Consider the following 19238-nt stretch of genomic DNA (forward strand, 5'->3'; position numbering starts at 1 on the left):
ACCCAAAATATAATTATACAAGAATATGACAACATTTTCTTTCTGCTCTGATGATTATTGCATCAGCCAATGAAATGTTTGCTTTCAAATATTTGAAGGTGTGTTTCATCATGACAAAACCAGAGTGTCTAGAAAGGTCTTAAAATAGAAAGTGGAAAGGAGCCATGTCAAGATTCATGAAAGCAAAGTCAAAACACAACATCTGTATTTTAATCAGATTTATTTTGAGGTCAATAATTCAAAGGTTAAGGTCAAAGTTACTAAAAACAGATGTGAAAAATTATACTTAGAATAGACTGATACACATGACATTTGTTCCAAAATAGTGTTTTTAGGATGCTAAATCTTACACATGGTATGACAACTTTACATGGATACGAGGTCTATAATTAGAGGAGGTTCTCTGTTGATTTTGAGAGCGTGTTATCTCAATTCAAGATCAGCACCTTTATTCATTTATAAAGATATTGCAAATGTTTTTGAATTTGTGACAATCAATTTCAAATTATCGTACTCAAAAAGAGGAAGAAGAGAAAACATAATAATTCCATATTTGTTTTATCAGTTGTGAAAATAACTTAAAAAATATACTATGGATTCATTATTATTCATGAGATACTGATATTCATGATTTTCTGGTACAGGTGAACTACAAATTTAAATGTGCAAGGAATGACTTATTATCTAAAGGCTTGTATGAAGACTTTTGTAAAACCATGCATAGACCTATAATATAAGACTCTGAAGGTTTATATCATTTACATTCAACGTATTTTATCGTATATTTTTATTTTACTATCAATTTTGAATCTGAGGTTCAACATTGATAGTAAAAAAAAATATCCAATAAAAAACGTTGAACGTAAATGATATGAACCTTCAGAGTCTTATATTATAGGAGTAAACCATGCATTGAAATATCTATGAAAATGTAAGTTTTACTAAATACATTAAAATTGGTACCCAGATAAAGAATGAATCCACATTAGTATTTGCAACTTTAAAAAAAGAGGTCAACTGTTTTTTCACGGGATCATGATTTAAACCAGATGATTTTCGTCTCTCATGTTCAATGAAACTAGTCGAGACATATATTTTATTACAACCTTTAATGTGTACATTAACCGTAACAATATTTTGTCAGTATGAATTATGAATGACTATTTCTAATTGGACTCTCTGTCTCATATTAATACTCAGATTTTATGTGTGTTGATTGGTTTTGTAATTTTGTACATAGTTAAATTATGACATAATAAAAACTAATGTATATTTCCTATTCTTTAATTAAAAAAAAGTAGGATTTCATAAATAGTTGGATAATTGTCCTTTGCAAGAAAGCAAAAATCATCTAAACAGAATGGCTGCAACACAACCTCAATTTTGAATAGTTTTATGAGATACCAGTATACTATTTTTGCGATTATAATTTGGTTTCTCAACAATAATGTAATATAGATGACAATTAAAGTTATAAGTAATTACTATAAAATGTAACAAAAAAGGCATGCAGTCACTAAATGAAAAGGTTTATTCTGAATTTGAGATGGTGTCATATATCACTCTAATAGAAGCAGCAGAAATTCCAAATTTAAAACAGATTTCACACAATAATGCAATTTTAAAACTGACAAAAACATCATCCTGCAGAAAACACAAAATAATTTTGTTCTGAATTGTCATGTTTCTTGTGAACAGAGTTGTCTTGCTTCTTGTGTACATAGTTGTATTGTTTCTTTTGTACAGAGTTGTCACGTTTCTTGTTTACAGAGTTGTCATGTGTCTTGTGAGTACAGAGTTGTCTTGTTTCTTGTGTACAGCGTTGTCTTGTTTCTTGTGTACAGAGTTGTCTTGTTTCTTGTGTACAGCGTTGTCTTGTTTCGTGTGTACAGAGTTGTCTTCCAATGTTTCTTGTGACAGAGTTGTATTGTTTCTTGTGGATGTAGGTCTCTTGTTTCTTGTGAACAGAGTTGTCATGTTTCTTGTGTACAGCGTTGTATTGTTTCTTTTGTACAGAGTTGTCACGTTTCTTGTTTACAGAGTTGTCATGTGTCTTGTGAGTACAGAGTTGTCTTGTTTCTTGTGTACAGCGTTGTCTTGTTTCTTGTGTACAGAGTTGTCTTGTTTCTTGTGTACAGAGTTGTCTTGTTTCTAGTGTACAGAGTTGTCTTCCAATGTTTCTTGTGACAGAGTTGTATTGTTTCTTGTGGATGTAGGTCTCTTGTTTCTTGTGAACAGAGTTGTCATGTTTCTTGTGTACAGCGTTGTCTTGTTTCTTGTGTACAGAGTTGTCTTCTTTCTTGTGTACAGCATTGTCTTGTTTCTTGAGTACAGAGTTGTCATGTTTCTTGCGTACAGAGTTGTCATGTTTCTTGTGTACATAGTTGTCATGTTTCTTGTGTACAGAGTTGTCATGTTTCTTGTGTACAGAGTTGTCTTGTTTCCTGTGAACAGAGTTGTCTTCTTTCTTGTGTACAGCATTGTCTTGTTTCTTGAATATATAGTTGTCATGTTTCTTGAGTACAAAGTTGTCATGTTTCTTGTGTACAGAGTTGTCTTCTCTTGTTTCTTGTGAACATAGTTGTCATGTTTCTTGTGTACAGAGTTTTCATGTTTCTTGTGTAAATAGTTGTCTTGTTTCCTGTGAACAGAATTGTCTTGTTTCCTGTGAACAGAGTTGTCTTCTTTCTTGTGTACATCATTGTCTTGTTTCTTGAGTACAGCGGTGTCATGTTTCTTGAGTACAGAGTTGTCTTGTTTCTTGTGTACATAGTTGTTTTGTTTCTTGAGTACAGAATTGTCATGTTTCTTGTGTACAGAGTTGTCTTGTTTCGTGTGTACAGAGTTGTCTTCTCATGTCTCTTGTGACAGAGTTGTATTGTTTCTTGCGAATGTAGGTCTCTTGTTTCTTGTAAACATAATTGTAATGTTTCTTGTGAACAAAGTTGTCATGTTTCCTGTGAACAGAGTTGTCTTCTTTCTTGTGTACAGCATTGTCTAGTTTCATGAGTACAGAGTTGTCATGTTTCTTGTGTACAGAGTTGTCATGTTTCTTGTGTACATAGTTGTCATGTTTCTTGTGTACAGAGTTGTCATGTTTCTTCTGTACATAGTTGTAATGCTTCTTCTGTACAGAGTTGTCTTGTTTCTTGTGTACAGAGTTGTCATGTTTCCTGTGAACAGATTTGTTTTGTTTCTTGTGAACAGATCTCTAGAGTTGTCATGTTTCTAGTGTACAGAGTTGTCATGTTTCCTGTGAACAGATTTGTTTCGTTTCTTGTGAACAGAGTTGTCATCTTTCCTGTTAACAGAGTTGTCATGTTTCCTGTGAACAGATTTGTTTTGTTACTTGTGTACAGAGTTGTCATGTTTTCTGTGAACAGATTTGTTTTGTTTCTTGTGTACAGAGTTGTCATGTTTCCTGTGAACTGATTTGTTTTGTTTCTTGTGAACAGAGTTGTCATGTTTCCTGTGAACAAATTTGTTTTGTTACTTGTGTACAGAGTTGTCATGTTTCCTCTTAACAAAGTTGTCATGTTTCTTGTGTTTACAGAGTTGTCATGTTTCCTCTAAACAAAGTTGTCATGTTTCTTGTGTTAACAGAGTTGTTATGTTTCTTGTGAACAGAGTTGTATTGTTTTCTGTAAACAGCCTTGTCATGTTTCCTGTGAACAGAGTTGTCATGTTTCTTGTGTACAGAGTTGACATCTTTGTACACAAGAAACATGACAACTCTGTTCACAGGAAACATGACAACTCTGTTCACAGGAAACAAGACAACTCTGTTCAAAAGCAACAATAAAACTCTGTTCACAAGAAACATGACAGCTCTGTACACAGAAAACAAGACAACTCTGTACACAAGAAACAAAACAACTATGTTCACAGGAAACGAGACATTTATGTACACAAGAAACAAAACAACTCTGTACACAGGTAACAAGACAGCTCTGTACACAATAAACAACACAACTCTGTACACAAGAAACAAGACATCTCCGTTCACAAGAAACATGACAACTCTGTACACACGAAACATTATAACTCAGTTCACAGGAAACAAAACAACTCTGTTCACAGAAAAAAAAGACAATACAATACACAAGAAACAAGACAACTCTACACAAGAAACAAGACAACTCTGTACACAAGAAACAAGACAACTCTGTACACAAGAAACAAGACAACTCTGTTCACAAAAACAAGACAACTCTGTTCACAGGAAACAAGACAACTCTACACAAAAAAACCAGACAACTCTGTACACAAGAAACAAGACAACTCTATTCACAAGAAACAAAACAACTCTGTACACCAGAAACAAGACAGACAACTCTGTACACAAGAAACAAGACAACTCATAAATCCATAAAATTCAAGTTTTCCAAAATTGGTACTCACTAAAATTATAAATGTAGTCAGTATTGTGTTGACATAGTTGGTTGTTGTTTATTATTTTTGAAAGCAACGCCTGTTATTCATCGTTTTACCCTGTATGTTAGTAGAAAACTTTGTAAACAAGACAACTCTGTTCACAAGAAACATGACAACTCTGTACACCAGAAACAAAACAACTCTGTTCACAAGAAACAAGACAACTCTATTCACAGGAAACAAGACAACTCTGTTCACAGGAAACAAGACAACTCTACACAAAAAAAACAAGACAACTCTGTACACAAGAAACAAGACAACTCTGTTCACAAGAAACAAGACAACTCTGTACACCAGAAACAAGACAACTCTGTACACAAGAAACAAGACAACTCTGTTTACAAAAAACAAGACATTTCTACACAAGAAACAAGACAACTCTGTTTACAAAAAACAAGACATTTCTACACAAGAAACAAGACAACTCTGTACACAAGAAACAAGACAACTCTGTTCACAAGAAACAAGACAACTCTGTTCACATGAAACAAGACAACTCTACAAAAGAAACAAGACAACTCTGTACACAGGAAACATGATAACTCTGTTCACGAGAAACATGACAACTCTGTTTAAAAGAAACATGACAACTCTGTTCACAGGAAACATGACAACTCTGTTCACAGAGAACATGATAACTCTGTACACAGGAAACATGACAACTTTGTTCACAGGAAACAAAACAACTCAGTAGACAGGAAACAAGACAACTCTGTTCACAGGAAACATGACAACTCTATTCACAGGAAACAAGACAACTCTGTACACAAGAAACATGACAACTCAGTTCACAGGAAACAAGACAACTTTGTTCACAGGAAACAAAACAACTCAGTACACAGGAAACATGATAACTCTGTACACAGGAAACAAGACAACTCTGTTCACATGAAACTTGACAACTCTGTACACAGGAAACATGACAACTCTGTACACAGGAAACATGACAACTTTGTTCATAGAAAACAAAACAACTCAGTAGACAGGAAACAAGACAACTCTGTTCACAGGAAACATGACAACTCTATTCACAGGAAACAAGACAACTCTGTACACAAGAAACATAACAACTCAGTTCACAGGAAACAAGACAACGTTGTTCACAGGAAACAAAACAACTCAGTACACAGGAAACATGAAAACTCTGTACACAGGAAACAAGACAACTCTGTTCACATGAAACTTGACAACTCTGTACACAGGAAACATGACAACTCTGGTCACAGGAAACAAGACAACTCTGTAAACATAAGAAACAAGACAACTCTGTACACAAGAAACATGACAACTCTGTACACAGGAAACATGACAACTCTGTACAAAAGAAACATGACAACTCTGTACACAGGACACATGACAACTCTGAACACAGGAAATATGACAACTCTATTCACATGAAACTTGACAACTCTGTACACAGGAAACATGACAACTCTGGTCCCAGGAAACAAGACAACTCTGTAAACATAAGAAACAAGACAACTCTGTACACAAGAAACATGACAACTCTGTACACAAGAAACATGAAAACTCTGTTCACAAGAAACAAGACAAATCTGTACACAAGAAACATGACAACTCTGTTCACAAAAAACATGAAAAAAAATGCACTATTCTAAAAATAGTGTTGAAAATAGCATTCTGATTTACTTTGCATTAAATGCCGACCAATGACATCCGTGTTTTATTACTGGCATAAGAATTTTTACAAATTGAATCTTGTTACTTTGTTTATTGCATAACATGCATAAGGGAAAGTAAAATACTATAATCAAACCCTTAATATATTATCATAAAATAAAATAAGAGCATCTGAGCTACCTGAGGTTAAAATCAATTAATTATTGGTGTTTAAGTACCAGGATGAAAAAATACAGCACAAAGAGACCAGTTGTGTCAAATAATATTGACCTTAGAATCAGAATCAGGATAAGTCAATTTAGATAGGAGTTACTAGATGGACTATTTTGACCACTCAGTCACGGAGGTCCTACCTGATGTACAAAACCCCAATGGAGGATACTGAGGCTTTATCTGTTTGACAAGTTAAAAATATGCAATCATTTAAAAATACATTTAATATACTCTTCATTACAATATTTATAGTCTCTTTGAACCATTAATTTATCAGTACAACAACAATTGCAAACAAGTTGTAAAATGTCCATGGTAACTTGATCTGGAAGGAACAGCATTTAACAACAAGCATCTTCCAACATTTAATGTTAAAGTTTTATCTAAGCCCATAATTTTTCAACCTAAAAAAAAGAATAAAAAAATAATTCAGACTTATATCATTTCTATATAGTATAAACATGCACAATATATATAATAAAGGAAAACAATATACATGTATACAGTACAGAATTTCTTTTTTTTTTGTCATTTTCAATGGGACAGAAAGCAATCAACACTAAATACACACAAAAAACTCATGGTTTTAGACTGATTTACAAGGGAGATAATCACCTGCTTCATCCCCTGATTCCCTGTCATCTAACATATCTGTATCTAATTCATCATCGTTTGTGTCACTTTCATCATCATCATCTCCATCATCATCTTCCTCGTCTTCTTCTTCATCCTCCATGTGCTGAAAAATAAAAGTTACTTTCAGAACATATTTTATAACTGATTCTTTTAACAATTTTTTTTTACATACATGTATTTCAAATGTAAAGTATCAAAGCATCTTCTTCCATATACTTAATACATGTTTATAAATATATCAATATCACAAATATTGTGACTGCTCCTGTACATTAGGATCCTTCACTACTAGTAAGGATACAAATTTTATGAAATCATCTATCCATAAAATTCAAGTTTTCCAAAATTGGTACTCACTTAAATTATAAATGTAGTCAGTATTGTGTTGACATAGTTGGTTGTTGTCTATTATTTTTGAAAGCAACGCCTGTCATATGCCTGTTATTCATCGTTTTACCCTGTATGTTAGTAGAAAACTGTGTAACAAATAGTTTAATGACACTTGCCTAAATTTTGTGTATCAAAGCAGGTCTTTTAATTGCCTACATTTTGTGTATCAAAGCAGGTCTTAATTATTAAACTATGAATCAGATGTCAGAAATACATTTGTTACTGTGAGGACAGGTAGGAGAGTGTGCTTTCATTGCTATTTATTATGATAACTTGAGCAATTTAATTGTTTTCATTAGGAAGAAAATTCATTACATTTACCCAATGTAAAACAACTTTGTAAACCAATATTTGCAATAAATGCAAAAAATTGGCAGAAAAAAGTCTCAAATTTGTAACATGTACATGATGTAGGAAAAAGATTAATAAATAGTGTAATTATAAGAGTTAAACCTGTCACAGGAAAAAACCCATTTGTGATAAAAAAAAATCACAATTCTATTTGATTTTTTTTCCCTCATTTTTACTATAAACTACATAATTCAACATGGTTCTCAAACTGTCAAAAATGTGTATGAGAGATAACCTTAGACAAGTCAAACACAGTTATAATGTTCATGTTAGTCTCTGTATTTAATTATTATCACTAAAATGAAAACAGCACTTCCTCTTTACCCTTGACTGGTGATGTAAAAGATTCATATGATCAATTTTATATTTTTTTACATTGTAATCTATTACTTTAGAATATAGAAAACATACCTCTGATGCTGTTTTTCCAATAGGAACAATATTGCTGTCTTTCTTTGCAATGCTTTCCATCTAAAAATATATTTATAGCAAAGTCAAAATTATTGCAAGATTTTTTTCTGCACTGAAACTCTTTATCATGGATTTCAGCACTGTCATCATTACAAACTTGTGATTAATTAGAATAAGTACATACAGAACAAATATTATTTTTAGTTTATCCTGCATAAATATGACGATCAAAATGACTCTTAAAGATGAACTTTTAATAGAACAGAGATGCATGGAGATACATAGGGATCCCTTTTATCTATTTAATGATGTCACAAAGGCATCCAAATTGACGAACTTATCTGGGGAAGGACATAACTCGAAAGTAGTCTATCGGCATACTCATAATAGCCTTATCTGTTCCTGAATCAGATATTGCAATTACCTATATTTCTGGTTTATAATCATGATAATACATGAAGCAGCATATATATTTTATTGGCCTCACTTAGATTAAACCTAACACTACAAGATTATTTTGACACCTTTACCAGTATAAAGATGATGTTCTCTAACCCAATACTATATATATTCACTTGGTGACTATAATAAATGCATACATTTAACCCATCACACTTGAAATAAAGAATGCAGAGAATCATATCTTCAAGCTTGACTTACACCAGAATTGACACAGAGGATCTGTTGAGAACAAGGTATACAACAGAATATATGATTTTAGCCTTTCAATTTGTGAACTTTTCATCTCTATAATATAGCTAGGTACCAGCTAAAAATGTAGCTGTGCCTGCATTCAGATTACCCATGTTTATCTCTCAGTTGATTTCTAGATAGAGGATATATGCTTATAAAGGATCTATTAAACTACATGTGCTAGTTGACCGTAATATCAGTTTCAGAGATGACAACAGTAAATGTGTTCAATATTGTTGTTGCAAAAAACTCAACCTCTTTTCCAGTTATGTTACATCACCAAGCTTATCACAAAAGTTGTACTTAGTTTAAACATATTTATTTATAGTGAATTGGGAAACAAATTTTGCAACTTATATTTATCCCTTTCCACTTTGCGGGTGCGAGTGCTGCCTTGTAGCGGCATTAGCCTACTCTTTTTCGAAATCTACAAGGGTGTCTTTATTTTAACGTGCAAGAAATATGGCTCTCTCTTAACACGGGTCAGCCATTTATCGTCCCCTTCTGACGGACTTGTAATTACATGAGTCAGATGTGGTGCAGGATTTACGAACAATTTTGGAGCACCTGAGATCAAGATTGTATTTTACCCATGAAGTGTGTTCTTCTTCCAATTTTGAAATTTCTTCTTCGTCATCGCATGGTTTATCAACAGTAAACCACAAAGGATCTGATGCACTTGGTACAAGTGAAGGGAAAAACGATGACATGCTACCAGTGTCTGAGTATTAGCACCAGTTTTGTAAAGATTGTTTTCAAAATAATAATTCTAAACATTTAATTCTGGGTAGATTAAAAGCTTATAATTTTATACAAATTGCTTGTTATCTGAAGAAGTTTTGTGATCTAGACTTTTAAAATCTAAAAACCACAACAATCCGACACAAAACGGTCTTAATAAAATATTTCAATATCATGTTTTTAAATTGTAAATCACATATATATAAATGTATATAAATAAAATCAATACTTTTTTGTCTCAAATACTTTATCACAAAATCACTACCAATACGTAATGACTAAAATGTGAAATACAGAACATGAATATTTCATTTCTGTGTAGTGTTCTTAAAACTTCATGAATGGTACTTAGTTGGTGCAGCCATTGATATTTCCGGTTTAAAGAGACACACGTGGTTGATGTAAACAGAACAGAATGTCTGACAGAAATCACAACAAACTGCCAAACAATCTCCCTCAGCTACAAAACTTGATAAAACGAGATCCAAATTCATACAGAGAGGAGGTAATTTTACATTGTCAAATCCATTTACAAGATTTTGATTACAATTTACCTGTGTATTTCAACCTGTCTTTTATACATTTTTATATCATTTATATGATAAAAGTGTATTTTATAGAGGTACATCCACAACCATAGGCATGTGTATCCATCCATGGAAAGGTCGACTATTTATATGGGGACGAAGTTCGCAATTACGGTAGAAAAACACAGGCACTCGAATCAGATCCCCCCCGCCCCCTATATATATAGATTCTTACATTGATACCAGTGGATTATCGGATTTATCCAATCGAGAAAGTTAAATTATCAATTTTAAAGTCAGAGCCGCCTTGACAAGAACTTTAACATTTATATAATTTAACTATCGAGATTTTGATAAATCTGATAATCCACGAGTGACTATGTCAAAATTATGTACATGTATGTAAGAATCTGTTTCTTTTATGATTTAAAAAAAGACATTTTCTTTTTTTGTTAACCAAAAATCCCCTTGGAGTGCCTTTCACATTGCATGAAGTTGTCAATTTCATTAACACCTGTTATCATATTTTGATACATCCAGTTAGCTAAAAAGAGAGAGCCGTGGTGTAGTGGTTAGGCCGTGTCTGTTTTTTTCTTTGTTTTGCGTCAACTGATTCTGAGAAAACCTACCAGACAGCAAGGAAAAAAAACACACACAAAGAAAATAACACAAGAGTCTGCTAAGTGCTTAAGTTCTGGACTGATTAACAGTGACTTTAGATCAATACTGTCATATCTAAGTGAAAGAGCAAACATGACAAACAGGAAATTTAGCAATGTACAAACTTGATATGACTATATTCTGAGAAATCATAAATGGCCTTGGTATTTCAAACATTTCCCATTTATACTGAAGCCTTTGAGAAGAGACATGTTTTGATCTGAGATGTGTCATGTTGTGTTAAAACCTAATAGTATGTATAATCAATAATTCCCTGTATCAAATCAATAATGCTTTAAGCATGAATTATCTCCCATTTGCAGAGTTATCTTCCTATAATTTAAATACTTTATGTAAACTTTTTGGCAATATATTAATATTTTGTTCTGCATACTTTTTTTTCAGAAAATAAACTAATGAAATTATGTTTTATATCTTAATATCTTGTGGAATTAATAATTTATCCTATCCTATCAGACAGTAGATATCATTTAAAGAATTTTTTTAGAAATATTTGCAAAAACTACTATTTTTCATTTAAAAAAGTATAAAAATTTATTTCAATTATAAAATAAGATAACTTTGCAAATGGGAGGTAACTCTTTCTTCAAGCAAGTAAGGAACGCCTACTGTAAGACCTGTACCAAGGAAGAACCATTACAGTGAAATTGGTTGATCTTTTCAATATCAAATTAAGTGAATCTTAATATTAAATAAAAGCTCTGATACATTCAAATGTTTTATTAATTGAAAACAATTCTTAAAACAAAATTTAAAACAAATAAATCAAAACTTAACATGAGAACTAAAGTATAAAGGTGTTTTTGAAGACATAAGCACATCAAAGGCACTCTTTTGTTGATTTGAATTAGTTTTTTCACAAAATATGTCAGTCAGCTCAAAGCTTACATATGCACAAAACATTTTAACAGCATCTATAGCCTTGAGAGATGTATTCATTTCAATTTTTTCCCCGTTAGAGCTAGATGAAACATAACATTTTATCAGAGTTTTATCCCCTATGGTGATATGTTCATTGAATCCTGTATTTAACGTGTCTCTTATGCTGGCTACGTAAAGGCTCTCTAGGATCTGAGAAAAAGTTTCTGTGCCGGCGAGCGGAAAGGCATATGGAGCCAGAACGATCCTTTTATCTTTGAAAAGTGAAACACAAACGATCTCGCTCGCCGGCACATTTATACTGGCCATTTCTGCTGTCACATGTAGCCAAGTCAAGATCGCTTAAATGCTTTAAATAAGGAGCGTACTTGTTATTTAAAGCGCAAAATAGATTTTAGTATAAGAATACACAAAAACACGGCTGGAAAAACCCGGAAAATACGGATTTTCTACTGACGAACAAAAAAAGTTTGTGTTTGTTTTTCACACAAATTGGCCGAAAACCTACCCGCACGCGGACGCAAAACAAATAAAAAAACAACTATGGCCTTAGTGCATCAGACTACTAACACAAAGGTTCCTGGTTCGATTCCCGTTTGGGATGAAAATTTCAGGAACTCAATTTTCGGCTCTCCCTTGACACCATTTGCGAGTATGGTCTTGAGGAAACGATGATAGTCTGTCGGACGGTGACGATAAATGGCTGACCCGTGTTAAGAGAGAGTCATATCTCTTGCACGTTAAAGACACCCTTGTAGATTTCGAAAAAGAGTAGGCTAATGCCGCTACAAGGCAGCACTCGAACCCGCAAAGTGGAAAGGGATTAATATAAGTTGCAAAACTTGTTTCCCAATCCACTATAAATAAATATGTTTAAACTAAAAAGGTCATGACCTTTAAAATCATCCAATGATCTTTTGAGATCACCAACAACCACACATTGATTAATTTTTTTTATTCAATGGGTTCGGAAAGGGATAAATTTCCATAGAATTAGGTAAACCTTTATATAACTCAAGGTGCTTAACTCGCGATTTTGAAAAATGTCATACGGTGACGAAATTCCATTGAAAATGCAGTGTCTCGGCTGTCAACCCCACTAAAACTTGTTATACTGTAAATCTAAATTGATTTATCTTCCCAATGGTGTATAACACGCCTACTGTTGTTTTCGTAATCATCTGTAGCAATCCTACCTAAGTATGTCAGTTATAATTATTTCTTCAACCTACACGCAATTGGCAATACACGTCTCGCAGTAAATGATTTATTAAAAAAAAATCAGAAAAAACTGTTAGTTTTTGTATGAATATAACTTATTCAGTTAACAAAATTGTATGATATACATGTACCGTCAAAAAAATCTAACAAGTGTTGTTTGCGGTATGTCTAATAAGTTACAAATTTTCCCATGATGTCAATGTCATGCAGACTCTCTTCACTTTAAGTATGAAATGAAACAAGATCAGAAAACTCTGACAATCATTTAGACTTTCCTTAGAATTGACCAATTGGAAACGGAGATATAAAATTGAGAATGGAAATGGGGACTGTGTCTAAGAGACAACAACCCGACCAAATAAAAAACACAACAGCAGAAGGTCACCAACAGGTCTTCAATGTAGTGAGAATATATACATGTACATGGAGATGTGACACGTTTATTGCCAATTCTTCAGCAGTTTGCTTAATTATTACGATTGACATACTTTGGTAGGACTGCTACTGATGATTCCGACAACAAATGTAGGCATGTTATACACCATTGTAATGATAAATCAATTTAGATTTATGATAAAACAAGTTTTAGTGGGGTTGACAGCCTATAAAGCAGCATATAACGGAACTTCGTCACCATCTGACATTTTTCTAAAATGCAAGTTAAGCCTGAGGTATATAGGAATATTTTTCTGAGACAAGTGCCTGTGTAGAAAAATCAATAAAAAAAAATAAAATCCAGGAAAATTTCCTGAATTTTTCGTTTTACATGAATGAACTCAAAATCGTTAACATTTTTTTTCAGATCTTCTTCTTTTTCCGGTCTTGTTTGCATGAGACTTTGAATAGAATGTATATTTATCATTATATTTATCAACATATCAAGATATATACTTCAGGAATTCAACACCAAATCATTTTTGAAAACTGTTTGATATGGAAAAAAACGTTACCTGATAACAGAGTTTCTTTATTTACATTGAATATGACATCATAACTTAAATAACGTCACAACTAAATCCAGAACAACAGAACCAATTTCGGAAATGTAAAGGTATTTCCATTTCTTTTATCAACATGATTAAATTTAAATAATGATTAATACAGACTTCGTCCCCATTCACAGGTAATGCCTACCTCATATTAACTTCTAATTTGAGGCAGGCATTACCTGTGAATGGGGACAAAGTCTGTATGAATTATTTTTTTTTGTAACTTACATATTTGTTATATAAAAAAAGAAACAAAATTATCGTAACGTTTCTGATTTTGGTTCTGTTGTTAGGGATTTTACTTGTGAAGTTATTTAAGTTATGACCAAATGTTCAATGTAAACAAAGAAACGCAATGCATTAGGTAACTTTAATTCATCAAAGACAAATGAATTATAAAAAATGAAATATTGGTATTGTGTTCCTTGAGTTCCTATATTTGACTAGACTACTCAAAGTCTCACGACAACGAGACTGGAAGAAGGAAGTAGATTTCTGCGTTCCAGGCAAATGTGGGAATTAAAAAAGCGACAAAAATAAATTTGAATGATCTTGAGTTCATTAGTACAATGAAAATTTTGGGATATATATTTCCTGATTTTTTGTTGTTGATTTTTTTTATTGATTTTTCTACTGTAATAGAGACTTTGTCCCCATATTATATATAAATAGTTGAAATTCCCAGTTAACAGACAGGGGTGTGTATCAAAGATGTTTTGAGGCAGAAATATATGCCAGTGGACATGTTGGACTGCATGTATTTCAGGGTATCAGGTTTGTTCGCCCTAGTAACATGTTCACCCTTGGTCCGTTCGCCCATTGAGTCCGTTCGCCCTACTAAAAAAATATTAATATTCAGGGCATTGAAGTTGAATATACTTATTCAGTTATTTCTATGGTATATATTCTTAAAATTTATGGAAACATGGAAATATTTAAAAGTTTATGGCTTGTTTAAATATGGATCATTAATTGTTCAATGAATTTACCGGTACTAGTGACATTAACATTGTAGAGTGTGTCAACAAGTAGTAAGTTTTGATTGAATTGTCTTGAATGTATTAGATTTCTTAAAACTGTTTATATAAAAAATAATAACAAGTGAATAATGTTTTTTCTTTCTTTTTAGTTTCTGCAACAATATCGTCACTTCCAGTCAAATTTACAAATCTTCCAATTGAAACCATCAGAATATTCCAAAACATTAGAAGAACTAGTTTTGTTTCTGTCTCAAGTAAGTAATACATTAGTTAAATCATATTATATTTATAGATTATCGTTGATTATCACGACAAGATTGATTTTCTCGCTTGAGCTGGTACAGGGAAAGTGAGAAAAGCAATCAAGTTGAGATGACCAATGATAATCTGTTTATCGCGATTTTACCTATGACGACGTTGTCAATTTCATGTCAATTTCGTTAGCAACGCCACGTGGCTCCTTAGTTTTTGGCAATAATTTTTCCATCTCAAGCGAGAAGCATGATATGAAAATTATCACAAAAAAAAGATCAAAGGAAAAATGCACAAAATAGCGATAAATCTAATTTATCAATTTAGATATGTTACAATATGAACATGTGTATGAAAAATGGTTCATGTAAATTACTAAATGTGAGCATGGTCATTTGACTTCAAAATTGCTGAATTTCAGAAATGTGTTACTGTTAATTATGTTGTTAAATTGGAAAGATTATGTGAAAAGAAAAATATTTTTTATAATTATGTCTTTTTAGAATATAAGTTTCATGTATAAAACAGTAATGAAATATAGTAATACCTAAATGATTAATATCATCATGCATGTCTTGATCAGAAGTAAGTAATTTATGATATATTTAAATTATGTTGCAACTTATTGTTATAGAAAAAAAAATTGGTCTGTATTGTAACTGATATACCAAATGTAAGAACTTCAAATATCCTCTTTCAAATTGAATTATTTACTGATATATAAATTTTCTGACTTCCAGAATATTAATGTAATAATATCTGCGTGCAAAGATTAAAAAATGACATTTGAGATATATATTTTTTAGGTTTCAGGATTATTTCCAGAGGACTCATCAGATTTTCCACAACAGTTATGGGATGTCCTGAAAGTACATTCAACAGTTCTGGACAGGAATATGAGAATGGTAAGTCAAAAATTATAGATATAGCACATTCCCCAGCCAAATTCAGAAAATAAAGTAATTTCATAAGAATGAAATGCTCATATTATTGATGTATGATAACATTCTATTTTTGGTAGCAGTTTCTGTGTTAAATACTTTCGAGAGTACACATTTTCATCGACCAGTAGAAGATGTGGTATGATTGCTAATGAGACAACTGTGCACAAGAGACCAAAATGACACAGACATTAACAACTATAGGTCACCGTACAGCCTTCAACAATAAGCAAAGCCCATACCACATAGTCAGCTATAAAAGGCCCCGATAAGACAATGTAAAACAATTCAAACGAGAAAACCAACGGCCTAATTTATATAAAAAAATGAATGAAAAAAACAAATATGTAACACAGGTGTTAGTTTTATTGATTTTTATTTTCTTTCAGTCATTTTGCAGAGCTCTTATTCTACTGAGAAATAAAGGTACAATTCAGGCCACCAAGCTTCTGGAACTGTTTTTTGGACTATTTCGTTGTCAAGATAAAGTTCTAAGGAAGACATTATACTCATATATTGTCACTGATATTAAAAACGTCAACTCTAAACATAAGAATATGAAATTAAACTCTGTAAGTATTTGTGATAATGAAGATAAAAATAGATATGTTGGTGGTAAACATTATTAAGACAGCAACCTGAAAATGTATAACAAACAATATTGAACATTCACAGATCTCCATATATGGATCAGTAGATGTACACACTTCCTTACTAAATAGTGAGCTACAAATTGTCAATTAAATTTGTAAGAAAAAACAGAAGATATCAAAGGGTCAGTTAAATTCAAAAGTTTTAGAAGTACAGGTTACAACAGCTGCTAAAAAAAATGGAATAAACAAACAATCCACAAAACAAGTGATGTAGTAATTAATTATACATATCATAATTATAAGAAAGACAGAAAAAGTAGACAACACTATGGCTAAAAAAAATGATGAGAAGACAGACCTAAAACATTGCATAAAATTGAACAAGTTATTTTACTTGAAATGTAAAGTTTTGCTTCTTGTTGATCTTTATGCACTTACTACTTTAGAATTTACTTGATGTGTCTACCACTGTAAACAATATATTTTAAGCTACAGTAATCAATTATATTTTACAAACATTTGACATGATTTTTGATTTCAGACATTACAGAATTTTATGTATACCATGTTAAAAGACAGTAACCCTATAGCAGCTAAGATGTCATTGGTAAGGAACTGATCTAAAAAATTTACATTTGACTGAAAATTTATAGCACTTATATAGGTTATAGATTTAAATATAAATTTCCATTATACCTGTCTGTGACTTATGTTTGTAATGTTTAGATGAAATGTAAGGCCAAACAAAATATATGTCTGTTAACGGTCACCAGACTGACCTTAATTTGACTGCTGACCCTAAGCCATTTTATTTCCGTCATAAAGTGTAAAATTAATAGAACTTGTGTCAAAAGCGAAGTAAGGGTTGCCAATTAACTCGAAATTATGGTGCAAAAAATAAAATGGAAAAAAGAAAGGAATGGAATACTGACCTACCTACCCTATTTATTTTGATGATGTAACCTTAAACAGACATATATTTTTTATGCCCCACCTACAATAGTAGAGTGGCATTATGTTTTCTGGTCTGTGCGTCCGTTTGTCTGTCCGTCCGTCTGTCCCGCTTCAGATTAAAGTTTTGGTCAAGGTAGTTTTTGTTGAAGTTGAAGTCCAATCGACTTCAAACTTGGTACACATGTTCCCTATGATATGATCTTTCTAATTTTAATGCCAAATTAGAGATTTAACCCCAATTTCAGGGTCCACTGAACATAGAAAATGATAGTGCGAGTGGGGCATTCGTGTACTGAGGACACATCCTTGTTTTCCCTAATGTACTTGATTTTTAAAAGGTCACACTTCTTTTTTGTGTCATTAAGTATATAATGATTGTTTTAGATTAACTAGCTGACAGTATTAATGTATTAAGCTAACATAGCTTTAATTGTAAACTTAATATTGCGTAAGATTCTGAAGAATAAAGTCAGGTGGGAACTTCTGTGTTTTCTGACAAGATGCAAAAATTTTCCCCGGAACCATTTAAATCAAATTTGAAATGATTTTCTTTCATAGGAAGAATAAGAAATTCGTTTTGCAGGTCTTTATTTTTTTTCTGCACAGGATGTTATGATAGAACTGTATAGAAGGAATATTTGGAGAGATGCCAAAACTGTAAACGTTATAACCACAGCTTGTTTCTCTAAAGTTACAAAGGTAAATACATGTTTGTTTAAATAAAGTTATTATAACCAATTTATCAAAGTTACTGAAGTGTAAAGTTTGTTATTAAAAGTATTCATATTTAGTATGATTGGCAATGAGTGACTCTCCACATACTCCCTTCAAAAATGAACAAAACTCATATTGCATAGTAAGCTATAATTGGCATTGAAGTAGCAAAGGCAAAACATACCAACTGTGCAAGGGCTGTATAACCAGTGAAGGTCATTAAAAACTGTCATTGTCGATGTAAAACATTTGAAAGAAAAAAACTTATGACTTGATTTATGAACAAGACCGTAAATAGCAAAGCAATAATGATATACATGATATACAGCAGCAAATGACAATCACTGATTTAAAGACTCCTGAATTTGGACATTCATATACAGAATATAGTAGTGTTAAAATGTTTATCTGTTTGATTTATATACATGTACTAGAAATTTGTGTGCATTAACAAACTGGATTCGCTTATTGAAAAAATGATATTCCAAAATAAGATGTGGTATGATTGACAATGAGACAACTCTCCACTATAGACCAATTGACTTAAAAGTGAACAAGTATATGTCACCATTTAACCTTTAACAATGAGGAAAACCCATACTGCATATATAGTAGCATATATAGTAGCATTTCAATATACAGAGATGCAATTAATAAAAACATAGTAATAACAGAATGGTGAAATAGTTTTAAATCAGATTATCAAAAAAGATTTTTAAATATTCATAGATGCTGGTAGCTGCCCTGAAGTTTTTCATAGGACATGATAATGAAAAACCTGATGAAGAGGAGAGTGAAAGTGAAGATGAGGTTAGTATACAGTTGGAACATTGTCTGGTTAGCAATATAAATAGGTAATTCAAACACATTGTTTTTGAAGTGTGAGTATTAGATTCAAGTGAAAGCAGAAAACCAAAACTATATGACATTTTAAAGTCTTTATTTTTTGTTACACTTGTATATGTTTTTTTAATAAAATGCTGAAAATATGCTTTAA

The 19238-nt window shown here is 32.1% G+C and overlaps 3 protein-coding genes across 3 annotated transcripts in view; 2 read left to right on the forward strand and 1 right to left on the reverse strand.

Moving 5' to 3' along the window:
- Nucleotides 1–3821: 3821 nt before the first annotated feature.
- On the forward strand, nt 3822–5832 carry LOC134697801 (uncharacterized protein PF3D7_1409500-like). The gene is made up of 3 exons (XM_063560086.1): nt 3822–3936; nt 4466–4862; nt 5037–5832. The coding sequence occupies exons 1-3, from the start codon at nt 3822–3824 to the stop codon at nt 5830–5832; spliced, it is 1308 nt and encodes a 435-aa protein (XP_063416156.1).
- A 661-nt stretch (nt 5833–6493) lies between these two features.
- Nucleotides 6494–9609, reverse strand: LOC134695771 (anaphase-promoting complex subunit 15-like). The gene is made up of 4 exons (XM_063557182.1): nt 9360–9609; nt 8077–8136; nt 6904–7027; nt 6494–6692 (listed from the first exon to the last, which is right to left on the reverse strand). Exons 1-4 carry the CDS (start codon nt 9477–9479, stop codon nt 6688–6690), a joined length of 309 nt encoding a protein of 102 aa, XP_063413252.1. The 5' UTR covers nt 9480–9609; the 3' UTR covers nt 6494–6687.
- Nucleotides 9610–9856: 247 nt separating this feature from the next.
- The window catches only part of LOC134697157 (protein SDA1 homolog), a 37766-nt gene continuing 28384 nt past the window's right edge, over nt 9857–19238 (forward strand). The window contains exons 1-7 of the mRNA XM_063559231.1: nt 9857–10015; nt 14937–15041; nt 15846–15944; nt 16370–16552; nt 17115–17180; nt 18134–18226; nt 18971–19051. Coding sequence (XP_063415301.1) covers nt 9926–10015; nt 14937–15041; nt 15846–15944; nt 16370–16552; nt 17115–17180; nt 18134–18226; nt 18971–19051 — 717 coding nt within the window. The 5' untranslated portion in view covers nt 9857–9925. The remainder of the gene's footprint in view (nt 10016–14936; nt 15042–15845; nt 15945–16369; nt 16553–17114; nt 17181–18133; nt 18227–18970; nt 19052–19238) is intronic.

This window comes from Mytilus trossulus, chromosome 14 (assembly GCF_036588685.1).
Source record: "Mytilus trossulus isolate FHL-02 chromosome 14, PNRI_Mtr1.1.1.hap1, whole genome shotgun sequence".
Lineage (NCBI taxonomy): Eukaryota > Metazoa > Mollusca > Bivalvia > Mytilida > Mytilidae > Mytilus > Mytilus trossulus.